Below are 13,939 nucleotides of genomic sequence, written 5' to 3' on the forward strand. Positions count from 1 at the left end.
TACTGTTATAAACTTACCAATTCAGGATCAAAACCCCGAAACAAACACTAGATAATTTATTAGGACTTTTTCAGTCCTGGGTCAGATTTATTTAAGTTGTTTTCCACTCAAGCACATGTTCAGAAGCACACCACGGATACTGAGGCTGAGTCCACATTAAGTTCAATCTCCGCAACTTTTTTCGGACTTGTGCTAGAATCGTAATTGACTGCTGCGGTCATTCGATTTGGATTCTCGGTGCACAACGTTGCAAATCACAATGAAGAACTCGCAAGTTTAAATACCCTGATAAGCTATCTTAGTTCCCCCCATATCGCAACCTCGCCTCCCAGAATTATGAACGCCATTCGCGCGACTCAAAAACTCAATGCCCGCGAGCTTGAGGAGTGTACACCCCCCAATGCGTCCTGGCACCGCGACTACGATGATACAGCCTTCATATATATTGGCGGCCTAGATACTCGTCTCTCTGAAGGAGATGTGATCACAATCTTCTCCCAGTATGGAGAGCCTGTCTTTATCAACCTAGTACGCGACAAAGACACGGGGAAGAGCAAGGGTTTCTGTTTCCTGAAGTATGAGGATCAGAGGAGTTGTACGCTGGCTGTTGATAACCTCGGAGGAGCCACCGTCTTGGGTCGGATGCTGAGGGTGGATCACACAAGATATAAGCCAAAGGAAGGTGAGGAAATCTTCGACAACACACACGGTGAAACTGCACCGAATAGAAGGTTAGAGGAGACGGAAGATGAGAGTGAAGAAGAAGAAAAAGAAAAAATAAGCCGACCGATGCTAAAAGAGGAGAAGGAACTGCAGAAATTGCTGGAAGAAGCAGATGAGGAAGACCCTATGATGGCATACTTAATTCAACAGAAGAAAGAAGAGGTTGAAGCTGCTAGGGCAAGGGCTCACAAAACTGATCGGAAAGATAGAAAGCACAAGTCAAGGCGGGATGATGATCAGAGACGGAGAAGGAGGCGACATTACAATGAAGACGAAGATGATGACAGGGATCGGAGGCGGTATTACAGCAATGATGAAGATGATGAAAGGAGTCGGAGAAGGAAACGACAATACAGCGACGACCAAGATGACAGAGATCGAAAGAGACGCGGAGACCAAGATAAGGACCGAAGCAGAAGGCATGAAAGCGCAGATTCAGGCACACTGGAAAAAAGGCGACGGCATGACTCTGACTATGGTGATGATGGTATTCGAGGGAGTCGAAGGCATAAGCCGCGCTCCAGAAGTCCCCGACGGGACGAAAGCTCTATCGATATTCAAAGAGAACGTTCGGCTTCGAAAACCCCAGTCTTTAGTGACTGAGGTCTTCCAAACCATTAGAAAGCTTCTGTGATGGATATGACGCACATATATATCCAGTTATGTCGTAAGTTAATAACTCTCATGTCAAAATTTAAACTCTCCCCTTGCAGGAGAGCTTGTAGATGCGAGTGAACTGTATACCTGAGACCGCAGATGACTGTGAGTCAGTTCAATGTTATGGAATTTCGATTCAAGCGAAGAACGACTTCTATCACATCCTCTCACCCCGGCAATTTTCTATCATGGCATCTTCGTATTCTTTCGAAATATGATTTTTGCAGCCGCACAAAGTGTTATCTAATCCGAAGGCGACCATGCTGCCCCTACATCGGATGTCTCCACTTCTGATTTCCAACACGCCTTTCTACCAACTAATTAATCATCCTCGAAGTTATCGCTCGCCAGCTCAAATCGAGGTAGTGGAACCATTCACGTATTGACACTCTCAATGGCTTTCAAATTCTGTAAGAGCATTCACACGTTGCGAACTATAATGTTGGCATTAATTATCTATTGGCTAATGAAGATATGAATTTTTGCTTTAAATTCCCAAGTTGAATATTGGAATTAATTTCTAGAGGTCCGCTTTGTCACATGCAGTAATAAGGTAAGCACCCAACTTGCAACAATGCTAGCAACTAGAATACCGATCATTACCCAGTTCGATCCAAGATAAACGGGGTTCTTTTTTGCATCAGCAGGCCACCCTGCATATAGGGCATAGTTTGTCATAATGCTACCACAATTTCCTAAACCGGAGACCACAGCTGCTGCTGCCGCAACTCCGACTTCTCCATGCCTTGACTGGAAGAGCTCCGCTGTCCAAGTCATTGTGATAGGTACCGTTGGACCAAGGCCAAAGCCAACAATTAAAAGTCCAACATATCTACCCCATCGCTCGGAGATGGAATCACCAGCGTATGTTGCGATGAGCAAGCCGGCAATTTGAATAGCTGTCGGTATACTGAAGAATAAAGCTCGATGTCTGTAGAAGTAGTCGCTGATTGGTGTGACCGTGATAATACCGATAAGATCGCAAATCCAGATGGGCGCGTAGAGCAAACTAAGAGTGATGCCACTCCATGACGGGTTGATGCCTTTCAACATGACAGTTGCATAGCTTTGTACACCATTTCCGACGCCCACGACTCCGAAATACATGATAACTAGGGGCCAAAGCCTCCAGTCAACCAGTACTTTCCACAGGTCTTTCAATTTCCACGCACTGTTGAGGTACGCTTGACTGAGATCCTTATAGTGCAGCTCGGCATCCACACCAGTCAGGACTGGAGGCGCTGTGGGTAGCCAAGCCGTCCACTTGCTTCGATGTCTTGTCAAACCAGGACCAAGAGGTCGATCTGGAAGCCACCATAACAGTGTGAATCCAACGACTAACGTGACCAGGCCCCAAAGCAGGAACATCCACTGAAACCCAACCAGCCCACCGTCTCCGTCCATTTTTTGAAACCCAGCGCTGACAAGTCCGACCACCGCTGCCGAGACTTGAGAGGCAGTGAAGTACCATCCTACCCTCTTTGCCATTTTGTGCGTTGGATAGAACATGGTTAGGAATAGTGACATTCCTGGCCACATCCCTGCTTCCACTGCCCCGAGCAGTAGCCGTAGCACATAGAAGCTGGCGGCACTTTTCATGCCCACCATTGCAGTGCCGATTATTCCAACACTGATCACGATCCTGGCAAGCCATACAGATGGTTCGAGCTTGCTCATCGCCAAATTAGACGGCAGTTCTAGAACAACATAGCTAACGTAAAAAAAAGCTAGTCCAACTGACACCTGATGTGAAGAAATGTCAAGGACGCTTTTAAGGTCGTGATCGTCAGCAGCATTCATAGTCTGTGCTAGGCCTACGTTGGCACGGACACCTGAGCAAAGAAAGTACAGCACCCAGAAGGGAGGGATGATCCTGAGATCCAGCTTGCGGTATAGTTTGCGCATGCGATCTCTGTCAGCGGGAATCAGGTCTTCTTCCGGTGAGTTTGATTGCTGGGACCTTTCATTTTTCGGTTGTTCTATTGAAGATCCATGTTGTTGCTCCATCGAATGGCCCATTTTCGTGAAGCCCAGCTCAGCTTTGAATTAGAACGACTGATGCCAGCTTCGTTGTGTAAAGTGATGAACAAGAAACAAAACTGAAGAAAAAGCAGAGAGTATCTCTGCCTGAAAGAGATGCAAGAGCAAACAGAAAATGAATATGTTCACTGGATCCAACGTGAAATATCTCATCAATTGCTACTAACAAGTTCGCTTACCTTGCCAAAAGATTTAACCGCCGATTATAGCCGTCCTTGCCCCGATTTCGCTTGACGCAAAATCTCTATCCGGGTTAGAATACGGTTCAGCCAATTGTTTGTTAACATAGTATTTCCAAAAAGTCTTCGAAGGCTGAAATATCGAAACTTCTAGACTGTTAATTAAGATCTGTTGCTATTCTTTCTAAGTAGTGTTTGTCTCAATGATAACTTTTTGGAGGTCTAGCGTCGCCCGAATGTTCCGCAAGCCACAATTGTGGCCTCAACAATGATGAAAGGGCAATTCGGCTCACTTGGACTTTGGTCGGATATTGTGACCGCTACTTGAGTGGACTAAATAAGTGGATAAAATGACCACAGGCCTTGAAGCCGATGATTTCCCCTTGCATGCATATTCTATCATACAACACGGATCTAGGTTTGCAATGCTTCTCACTTGCAAACAGAATGCGATATTTGGACAATAAATCTCAGATCGATGCAGGTTTTGTACCTCTTTTACAGGGAAAACTCCACAATACATCATCGATAAGAAGCATATCACTTTTTTTTTTTTTTAAAAAAAAAAAAAAAAAACTTTTATTAGAACGCATCATGCTAATGTGCAGAATATGCTTCTCCTTCGACAGGTTCATTAGGCAGGAGTTGTCTTTCAACCCTTCCATTACATGCTCCTTATTAAAGCTCGTCAAAAATTTTCAATCTGAAAATTTGACGTTTTATCACCGTCTCGGCGTGAAAAAATTGGACATTCTTGTGCAGGAAACAGCCCACAATCGAAGAAGAATGGAGAATTACGCAAGCTTAGTTAAATCCATTCTTCAAACCTGAAAGGCTTCGGCTTTCCTCTGCCAGGGTCCAAACTAACCACTCTCTTCAAGAACAGGTGGTTGTTGGTCTCCGCTTCAAATTTCCCACTCAAAGTCCGGTTACCTACAGCAGCGAACGAGTCAAATTTTCCGACACCATCTGGGTCAAAACCACAACATGAAGCCCACTCGGAGCTCAACATTGGGCTTGAACCATTGCCTAGATCGCTCCATCTTGTAATCTGCAGGGCATGCTTGAAGCTTGGTCGGCCAGTGGGCCCAGTGTCCTCAACCAATTTAATCTGGATGAGATACTCAGTCGGGCACTGAGGGCAACGCCGAATGTCCCTGCAATTTTCGCATTGACTGACTGCAAAATTGCGATTTCGGGCATTGATGCTTGGTCCTCGACCTTGCTTGAGCTGATCTCTAATGCGTTCCGGAGGTTCTGGGATGTGTGATACAGCGCACTTGCAAACCTTCATCAACTCTCCACTTTTCCAATGAGCACAGACCGAGAAATAAGGGTTGCTATCAAAGTATTAGTGCGAATTTAGTCTAAGTCGCGCTAAGTCGGTACTTACTAATCCATTCGGTCAAGCAACAGCATACGACGCTCTGTGTCCATCATGTTAGGAGGTGCGATGCATTGGCTGATAACCCGCATAAGTAGGTTACCCTTGACCACCACGAAACGGGTTGCATGAGACCATTCACTGGCACTGCATTTCCAACGCCGGTCAAGCGACGATGCAGGAATACCGTGCAAAGAACCGAAATTGCGTTGTCTTGTCGCAAGCTGAATAAAACTAAACGGCAGTTCTCGTCCGTAAGTGAGACGCATACGCGGAAGCCAGGTATCGTAGACCTTAGGGCAGAGGTACAACGGATTTGCAACGAAATCAGCCTTGTACTGCTCACGCCCCATCCGAATTCTCTGGTGAAATGTAGCGCACGGTGTGCAAAGTAGATGCAGTGGCATGTATTTGTCAAGTCGGAACAAGAAGTCTAACCTCGCCACTTTGTTTGCGGGGTTGTTGAGCTTCCTCCAGAGCGTATCGCCATCTAATCTTGCTCGTAAAATGCTATTAGCCAAAGCCAAGCTTGCAGAATCAGCAAGAGATAAAAATGATGCGATACGCTCCCATAGCGACGCAGGTAAGCTCGCAATCGAGAATTCGCCAGGGTTACGATATTCATTTTGGGACATGTACAGCTCCGCGAGATCCTCAATCGATCGATCGCGCGTAAGGCTGTGCATAAGCTCTCCTATGTCATATGGCCTTGGTTCACCAACAAGTGTCGAAGTTTCGCTGTCAAAAGAGTATATTCTCTCTCCCGTTTGCGAATCAATAGAAGGTGCTGTAGCTCTTCTATTCATGCGGTTTGATGGGTGAGCTTGCGAAGGCTCTGAGGCCCTGCGTTCAACCTGCGGCGGCTGCACCGGAGGCAACCGCTTCTTTCTGAGCTTCATATTAACTCTCAGATGAGAAAAAGTGATGAATGGATTCGGTGTAGAGAAAATGAGTGATGTTGATCTGTGAGCTGCGGAGTAATGAGGAGCATGAATCCGGATTAGGTAATCATCACGTGCATGTAACTTACTCTAATCATGTAATCTATTGTGCAGATTACGTTGGCGGTCATAAAGAAGGCTTTTCTAAAGAGATGATTACTGAGTTCCAGGAGCTCAAAGCAATTATTGACATATCTTCCACTTTGCATGACAGGCAAGCTATACAAAGCTGGATAATACACTATTTTTTCTTCATTACATCACGCAACACCATTACTCTTTGTCCATCCTTTTTTCTCCAATTCCTGTCTCGTATATGTTCTCGGAACATTGTCATAATAAGGAACCACGATAACATCTTCCTCTTGCCCTTTCGGAGGTTTGCCAACCATGCCTTTTGTCGCATTAGTGACAGGCTTGGTGCTAACAAGCAGGTTTATTAGGCCGGCTGTTTTGCCAGCGGTACCCATGCTTTCCACAATACCTTTAACCTTGGATGCGATTTCTTCTGGTTTTTCAATTCGAACTCCAATGTTGCCAAATCCCTCCGCTACAGTCTCGAATTTGCAGACCGGGCTGAGTGAGGATACAGGACGCGCCGGGTCGTCATTTCCATAGATGATATCTTGTCCAGCGATAGACATCCCCCATTTATAATTATTCATCACCACAGTGAGAATCCTAAGCCCATGTCTGGCATATGTGTCTAGCTCAGCAATATGGAAACCAGCACTACCGTCACCATGAATATTGACAATGAGCCGATCAGGGAATGCCAGCGCAGCTCCAAGGGAATAGCCATAACCGTTTCCAAGGAATCCAAGATAGCCAGTGCTATTCATACCTGCGTATGGTTGTGCTGATTCCCATGCATCCATGGCCCATACACCAGCTTCACCCCCATCAATAATGATAACAGGGTGGAGATGTGATAACGCCGTGTACACGTCATTGATCGCATGATAAGGGTGCAACATGCCATCTTCTCTGTTCACCTTATCGTCTCCAGCGTACTGTTGATGAACGACATTCTTCAGACCAGAGCAGATCTGAATCCACGGATTATTAGTGGAACTTGGCCATTGTAGCGACTTCTCATTCAGCAATCGCAAGAACGCTCGAACAAACTCAGTAGCATCGCTGACAATTCCAAGCTCAATAGAAGTGGATTTACCAATTTCGCCACCGTCAATATCAACCTGGGCTGTCTTGCACTCTGGTGGATGTGGGATAATACCACCCGATCTTCCTCCGAGCAAAAAGCCTGTTCGAGCGCCAAGTAGAAGAACAAAGTCAGGTCTTTGCTGTCCTAGAGGCTTCAGGAATGCCAATTTAGTCGCCGGTCCACCTCTAAGAGGGTGTTCGTGGGGAATAGCCGCTGGGGAAGCAAACTTTCCGCTGAAAAATATTGGAGTGGACGTTGTTTCGGCAAGCCTAAGCAACAGATTTTCGCCGTCGGTTGTCCGACCGGCACCGGTTCCTGTGATGATCACTGGTCGCTTTGCAGCGCTCCAAAGTTCTACCAGTCGCTCCAAAGAGGCTGGATTAGGTGAAGGTGGTAAAGTAAGCTCTGATGTCAGATTGCCCAGCGCAAGTGCATCTAATCGCGGTGGACCGAAAAGCACATCAATTGGAAAGTCCCTGATATCCAATGAGCTGCACAATTTTGGCACCGGTCTAGATCTACTTACACGACTACTGGACCAGGTATTCCCGAAAGTGCGACACGAAGCGCGTAAGATACAATGCGTGGAATTTCCTCAACATTCGTTACCCGATGAGCAAATTTTGTAATTGGCTTAGCTAGCACAACTTGGTCATGGAAGCCTTGAAGGCAATTGGTTTCGGCATCTCGCAGCGGTGGTGAGGAGGTTATGACAAAAATCGGGCTTCGGTCAGCGTTCGCAGTAGCGATGCCGGGTAACGCATTGCAGAAGCTATCGTATCCTTAGTACTGAGTTGTGCGCTAGATGTGCAAATGGTTGTACCCAGAGTTGGCAGTTACAAAACAAGCTCCAATTTTCCCACTCAGCTTAGTATACGCTTCGGCAGCTTGCACTGCACAAGTCTCATGTCGTGTATCGATGAGGCGTATTCCGATCGATGCACATCCGACCAGAAATTGATCAAGATGCCCTCCATGCAGTCCGAAGAGCAAGTCCACGCCAAGTTGAGCCAATGACTGAGCAACCAGGTCTCCTCCGAGGAGCTCTCTGTTTTTGGGATGCTGGAATTGGAACTTTGACATCTCCAGAACAGGCAATTACTATTGTTTTGCGGTCGCCGATTTGGGCAATGCTTCGGATGAAATCTGTGTGTCTATTTAGAAGCAACGCTTTAATATGTCTGCAGAAGACGCTTTTAACAAAGTTTCTGGTCTTCTTTTTCCGAAAACGCATCATCAGAACCGCTCTAGTTACCTCCGAACAATCCGAGGTTCGTATTGTCTGCGGTAGTATCTGGTGACCGAGCGGGGAAGCATTGGCTTTTCAAGTGGGGGCTTCCTGTGACTGACCTTCCACGACTCTGAAGAGTTTGTCAATACGACAGCGTAAGTTAAGAACTCAAAACAGATCATGTGCGAGAATGTTGGATGCCATTCATATGTTCAATGAGATTTTTCTCAGCAGAATTCATAAAATTCGTGTCATCTTGCTAAATCACCCCATTATACAACGCATGATTCAGAATAAGGATTGGAACTTTTCCCTAACAGTTTGAATAAACCCAATAGCAATTAAACGCTATCAATATACTTGAGTTGGAGAATCCAAGATATATGCGAATTTCGACTCTTCTCGGTCCATAGCATTGTGTTGTTACCATTCGCACTGATCTCATCCGTTTTCTTATTGTCTGTCGGGTTGCTTTTCTCAGCGCCAATGAAACTATTTGATTGTTAGAGGGGTCTATCCTTCAACACATTCAAACCCCGGAAAAGCATTTTATAAGTTGTATTTTCACTGTATCTATTTGTGCCGAATACTCCATTTGGAATACATATCATAGCAAATATAGCTCAACACTTTGTCACGACGTGGAAGATATCTTAACGTCTTAAATTGTTGTTTGCACAGCCGTTCTCTATCAAAGCAAAAACAAATCGCACAGTTAGGACCAGATGGTCACTCGAGTAATACATTGCTAATTCTTCATGACACGTGACTAGACAGAGCTCTCATAATTAAGATCCTGCATGGCTGACGTTTTGCAGGCACCCCACGTCTTTCGCCTTGCGAGTAGAACGTATATCTCATGGACCGAAAGGTTTATTAATGTCATATCGATTATCAAAAGAATCACTGAAAACGAATTTTCACAGCCCTATTCTTGACCATACTCTCTTTGTAACGTATCGTGCAGCATACCCCATAGCCCATCATCCCACGTTGCAACTTGATCCCATTCCGGCAAAGCAACGCTTAGGAGCTTCAACCAGCCACCTAAAATCAAATCAGCATATGTGGGAATCTTGCCCTCTAGATATGGTCCCTCGTCTCGTTTACGAAAGTAGCTTCCAAGTTCTTTCATATCTTGTTGAAAACCTTCCAGCGTTGCTGTTCTAGCCTCTCCCTTGAGATCAAAATCGTCCCAGCAAGTCATGCCCGGTACCTTGGCGACGAAATTGCTTTTGCTCTGCTCTGCAGTCTCTGGATTGAATGGCAAGCCGTGAGCATACATCAGACCAATCGAGCCAAAGGTATTGCTAGCGCCTGAAAAGACTGCATCGCATTTTGTGTTCCAGGCACGCATGATTGCTACTGAACTCGGAGGAATCAGAGGAGGATTTGGAGCAGGGTATATCTCATCGAGATACACTGCGATATCGAAGGAGTCCCCTACCTTGGTATCATTGGAAGTATCATGAATCACTGGCAGTGTGTAGTAGTCGGAACCATCGAAATGGGATCGTGACGGTGGAACTTTCAGTATGTCTCTACGTGTTTTAGCTACGTCTGGCAGCTCGACCCATTGTGTCGTGTAGAAAGCCTTCTTGAAATTCAGCGCATATCTAAGGTAAGAATTAACAACAGGAGCAAAAAGGGCACAAATAGAGCAAACCGTGTTTTTGTGGGATTCGGCGCGTAGCTCCTGACAGGTCGACCCGAAGCTATATCGTAAAATAGAATTGGGCGTGTCTCTGTCATTACCGTTGCAACTTACTGAACAAAGTTGATGGCTGGTGAGGAGAAATTCGTGTGCAGGATCAAGGTGACGTCTTGCAGCTCAAGGTGGAGAAATGACGCGCCTCATATTTCTCATGACATTGTAAAGCTGTAGCGTATAAACTTTAACTTTCCATAATATCAGCGAAAAAAAAAAGAGCACGGAGAAACATTACTAGTGATGTGCATGGCGCAAAAAAAGGTCGTGCCCGGGATCGAACCGGGGTTACCGGAAGATTTTGTCATTCCTCAAAATCCGGTGTGCTGATGCTAGTTAGTACACCTGAATCTGAATAAGGCAGAATAGAAAGAACATACATCACCACTACACTACACAACCTAAGGTATGGTTTGGCAGTTCGCTCTGGGTTTTTGCAAATATATTGCGTCATATCAAAAGGATAAGTGGTATAAATTTTAGCAAAATGATTGGTGAATCGTTTTCCTCAAGCCTTGACGGCTCTGAAGCCTAGCTGAATGTGAACTATGTACGCTTTTGCGTTGTGCAGAAGTTTTCCTTACGCTCAAGGCCATTTCCTTAATGAGCGCTATCTGCACGTTCTAATTTTTTCTCGACCCTAGGATTTACCCTCACTTTTGGTAGAACATGAATGATTGCGTGCCTAAGGTACAGACGTGAAGCATTTCTGCCTTTCTTGCCTCAGGCTATACTCGCTGCAGTACCGGTCTCAAGTTCCCATACCCAACTTTGATCATCTCCCCTTCGGCTTATGAGCTGCAAGTACAGGAGATCGAGGAGTGCTACTGCTTCAATTCCAAAGCTATTAATCAAGTCGCCATATTCTTTCTTGTAAATTAGCACAAATGGACCGCGCCCTTGACGATATCATTAACGACAAGAAAGTGAGATTGTCACTGCTTTAGGTTTCGAGACTGGACTAAATTTATCCCAGCGCAGCAGCTTTCGCTCAAGAGATCGTCGTCCACCACGCGACGGCGTAAGAAAGGTGAGTTTATGCGTATCTCGTAGAAGATCACCGGACTAACAAAACACACCAGGTTAATACTCCCTAAGTCCTCCCATCATATTGGCTGTTCGCTCGAGTTATTCCGGCACAGTCGAGGCTTGAGACCTTCACTCACCGAAGCCATTACGTTACCGAGCTGCTCCCTCGAATCGAACGGATGCACATAACCTAAATGCATGATTCGAATGCTGACACTTACTCCCCCTCATTAGCCTACGGGTAGGAGGGAAGAGTCCAGAAATATTGATTCGTGAGATAGAAGCTCCAGTCCGTTCGCTTGTAAACTCAAGCTGACTCGCGAAGCGATTGGGTCCATGACCGTTACGACGATGATGATTGTGTGTTCATCAAATTCATCTGAAGTATCATTCGACTGACAGCTTCAGCTCGAGGACCACGCCGTAATGGTGGAAGAGGTGGTTTGTTTAGTCAGAATAGGAGACGTTCACCCGAAGAACGCACGTATGCAATACCTTGACCTCTCTAATGGACTGTCCCAATGTTAACAAATACCACAGTACTGCATCTGGAGCGAAGATAAAGATCGAAAATTTGCACTACGACTTGACGGAAGAAGATGTCCGCGTACGTGTTGCGATTTAGATAATTGGCGAACGAATGCTGAGATATACAAGGAACTTTTCACCCGCATCGGTGAGGTCTCTAGTGTTGAGCTTCTATACGACCGTCAAGATCGTTCTCGTGGCATTGCCTACGTTACTATGCCAGACATTCGCGATGCACGGGACGCTGTGCGCGACTTCGATGGTGCCAATGCCAATGGTCAGCCGATTCGTGTCACCCTTTTAGCTTCTTCGTCAACTGGCAGAGCGCGCAATCCTTTTGACACTGCCGAACGACCTTCTCGCTCACTTTTTGACCGTGTTGAGAAGCGTAGTCGCAGCGAGAGCCCACAATCACGCCCTCGCCGTGGCGAACGCCTTGACCACATTGATCGCTACGTACCTGGCGAACGTAGCGATTCTAGGCGCCGATCTCCGCTTCCTCGTCGTGGTGGTGGAAATGACAGCAGACGAGGCAGTAGGCGACCAGGTGAGCGGCCTCGACGAGGCCCTCAGACTGACGCTGAGGGCCACAAGCTCGTCCAAGGCCGACCTCGCAAGACCCAAGAAGAGTTAGACGCTGAGATGGAGGATTATTGGGGAAACAGAGAAGAGGGTGCGGCTGCGTCCGCTGGCGACACCGCAACAGCTACGGCTGCAGCCACCGGAGATGTAGGTCTGGGAGACGACGATGTCGACATGATCGAATGAGTACTCGAAAGACTGCGAAGTCTATGCAAGAGATGGATGAATGAATTCGCCTACTCAATATGCTGAAAGCATCGAGTCTCAAATGCCACATGCATGCAAAGGCGAATGAAATAATGGCAATCTCCCGGTCCTAGGCCAGTTCACTAAAAATGATTCCTCCTAAGGTTGTACAAATATTTATGAACAAAACAATAGAAAAACAGGCAGATTAGCGGGGTGACGCGCAGCTGATTTGTCTCTCACCACTTGACACGTGCGTCTTTACTCTCACCTCATTTTCAAGCGAGAGTATCATGCATTCCGAGTTGTACGCTCGAGAATAAGCCCATGCATTGCATTTTCTATACCATGTCCGACGGTGCCGAAAGGGTGGCTATCTTTCTCCGCACTCGAGCTACGTTGGTGCACGTCACATGTACCAGCAACTCCACACTCTCAACACCCAACAGCAAGGGACTAACGACTCGCAGTGCCAGAGTTCCGGATTCCGGTCTAAAAATTCCCACGTCTCCACCGTGTAACGATTTTTATATCTTCCTGCAAGATTTTATGAAAAAGGCGTGGTTTTATACTCGTGAGGAGAATAAACGTTCAAGCGTCAAACGCCAAGCCAAGGGGTGCTAAGAAGGCTCTTCTTTTGATATCCTGCGTGAACGCAAAGCGGAGCGGGCGAAGGGAAAAGAGCGTGGAGAAGACACTTTATTTGTCCCTCTTTTACTTCGTTTGACTGCCCGATTGTGGCGGCGTCTTCCGCGAGAATAAACACGGCCTGGCGCCCGAGCACAGCATGGCGCCTCAGGACTTCACGGGCAAGGTGATTGCCATATCTGGCGCCGCGTCGGGCATCGCGCTCGCGACGGCGCAGTACATCTACTCGCTGGGCGGGTCGGTGTCGATCACGGACGTGCGGCGGGAGGCCCTCGCGGAGGCGGCGAAGAGGATCCGCGGGAGCGACTACGCGACGTACGAGATCGACCCGGCAAAGGTGGCGACGGTGACGAAGGAGATCCGGGGCACGTCGGACGGGGACGTGGCGGTGGCGGCGCCGCCGTCGGACGCCGCGGAGCTGGAGACGGGCGACGGGCGCGTCTTCGCCATCGTGACGGACGTGCGCAGCTCCGAGCAGGTCGACCGCTGGATCGCGCGGACGGTGGAGCGCTTCGGCCGCCTGGACGGCGCCGCAAACCTGGCCGGCGTCGTCGGCCGCCACATCGGCGAGGGCACCATCCTCGACATCACCGACGCCGACTGGGCCTTCATGACGAGCATCAACCTGTCCGGCGTGTTCTTCGCGCTGCGCGCCCAGATCAGGGCCATGAAGGCCCTCATCGAGGCAGGCACGATGACGGGCGCCAGCATCGTCAACGCGGCCAGCACGGCCGGCATAGAGGGCAACAGCATGAACTCGGACTACAGCGCCGCCAAGCACGGCGTCGTCGGCCTGAGCAGGAGCATGGCCAAAGAATGGGGCCACCTCAATATCAGGTGCAACGCTATCTCGCCGTAAGTACCTCTTCTCTCTCTTTTTCTTCTTTTTTTTTTCCCCCCCCCCGTCTCCCCATCACCTCCCGGGGAACTTCCCTTCC

At 47.6% G+C, this 13,939-nt stretch overlaps 7 protein-coding genes and 1 pseudogene across 10 annotated transcripts in view; 3 read left to right on the forward strand and 5 right to left on the reverse strand.

Annotated features, from left to right (window-relative positions):
• The first annotated feature begins 202 nt into the window (after positions 1–202).
• PV09_04332 (uncharacterized protein) lies at positions 203–1,532 on the forward strand. The gene has a single exon (XM_016357660.1). The coding sequence runs from the start codon at positions 337–339 to the stop codon at positions 1,324–1,326; it is 990 nt and encodes a 329-aa protein (XP_016214452.1). The 5' UTR covers positions 203–336; the 3' UTR covers positions 1,327–1,532.
• A 295-nt stretch (positions 1,533–1,827) lies between these two features.
• PV09_04333 (uncharacterized protein) lies at positions 1,828–3,570 on the reverse strand. The gene has a single exon (XM_016357661.1). It carries the CDS (start codon positions 3,397–3,399, stop codon positions 1,894–1,896), a length of 1,506 nt encoding a protein of 501 aa, XP_016214453.1. The 5' UTR covers positions 3,400–3,570; the 3' UTR covers positions 1,828–1,893.
• Positions 3,571–4,184: 614 nt separating this feature from the next.
• Positions 4,185–5,936, reverse strand: PV09_04334 (uncharacterized protein). The gene is made up of 2 exons (XM_016357662.1): positions 4,993–5,936; positions 4,185–4,939 (listed from the first exon to the last, which is right to left on the reverse strand). The coding sequence occupies exons 1-2, from the start codon at positions 5,880–5,882 to the stop codon at positions 4,408–4,410; spliced, it is 1,422 nt and encodes a 473-aa protein (XP_016214454.1). The 5' UTR covers positions 5,883–5,936; the 3' UTR covers positions 4,185–4,407.
• A 175-nt stretch (positions 5,937–6,111) lies between these two features.
• PV09_04335 (uncharacterized protein) lies at positions 6,112–8,368 on the reverse strand. The gene is made up of 3 exons (XM_016357663.1): positions 7,913–8,368; positions 7,616–7,861; positions 6,112–7,565 (listed from the first exon to the last, which is right to left on the reverse strand). The coding sequence occupies exons 1-3, from the start codon at positions 8,170–8,172 to the stop codon at positions 6,185–6,187; spliced, it is 1,887 nt and encodes a 628-aa protein (XP_016214455.1). The 5' UTR covers positions 8,173–8,368; the 3' UTR covers positions 6,112–6,184.
• Positions 8,369–9,054: 686 nt separating this feature from the next.
• Positions 9,055–10,262, reverse strand: PV09_04336. Of its 3 annotated transcripts, XM_016357666.1 has the most exons (3): positions 9,987–10,262; positions 9,768–9,936; positions 9,055–9,685 (listed from the first exon to the last, which is right to left on the reverse strand). In XM_016357666.1, the coding sequence occupies exon 3, from the start codon at positions 9,675–9,677 to the stop codon at positions 9,249–9,251; it is 429 nt and encodes a 142-aa protein (XP_016214458.1). In that variant the 5' UTR covers positions 9,678–9,685; positions 9,768–9,936; positions 9,987–10,262; the 3' UTR covers positions 9,055–9,248. The 3 variants fall into 3 exon arrangements, with proteins under 3 accessions (XP_016214458.1, XP_016214456.1, XP_016214457.1); XM_016357664.1 differs by having other exon boundaries at positions 9,055–9,936; XM_016357665.1 differs by having other exon boundaries at positions 9,768–10,262.
• A 28-nt stretch (positions 10,263–10,290) lies between these two features.
• On the reverse strand, positions 10,291–10,430 carry PV09_04337 (annotated as a pseudogene). The gene has a single exon. The product of its transcript is annotated as a tRNA-OTHER (tRNA).
• Positions 10,431–10,817: 387 nt separating this feature from the next.
• Positions 10,818–12,598, forward strand: PV09_04338 (uncharacterized protein). Its single transcript, XM_016357667.1, has 7 exons — positions 10,818–10,954; positions 11,005–11,058; positions 11,292–11,329; positions 11,383–11,417; positions 11,466–11,541; positions 11,598–11,664; positions 11,715–12,598. The coding sequence occupies exons 1-7, from the start codon at positions 10,916–10,918 to the stop codon at positions 12,351–12,353; spliced, it is 948 nt and encodes a 315-aa protein (XP_016214459.1). The 5' UTR covers positions 10,818–10,915; the 3' UTR covers positions 12,354–12,598.
• Positions 12,599–12,778: 180 nt separating this feature from the next.
• Positions 12,779–13,939, forward strand: part of PV09_04339 (uncharacterized protein) — a 1,713-nt gene continuing 552 nt past the window's right edge. The window contains exon 1 of the mRNA XM_016357668.1: positions 12,779–13,856. Coding sequence (XP_016214460.1) covers positions 13,141–13,856 — 716 coding nt within the window. The 5' untranslated portion in view covers positions 12,779–13,140. The remainder of the gene's footprint in view (positions 13,857–13,939) is intronic.

This window comes from Verruconis gallopava (assembly GCF_000836295.1).
Source record: "Verruconis gallopava strain CBS 43764 unplaced genomic scaffold supercont1.12, whole genome shotgun sequence".
NCBI classification, from domain to species: Eukaryota; Fungi; Ascomycota; class Dothideomycetes; order Venturiales; family Sympoventuriaceae; genus Verruconis; species Verruconis gallopava.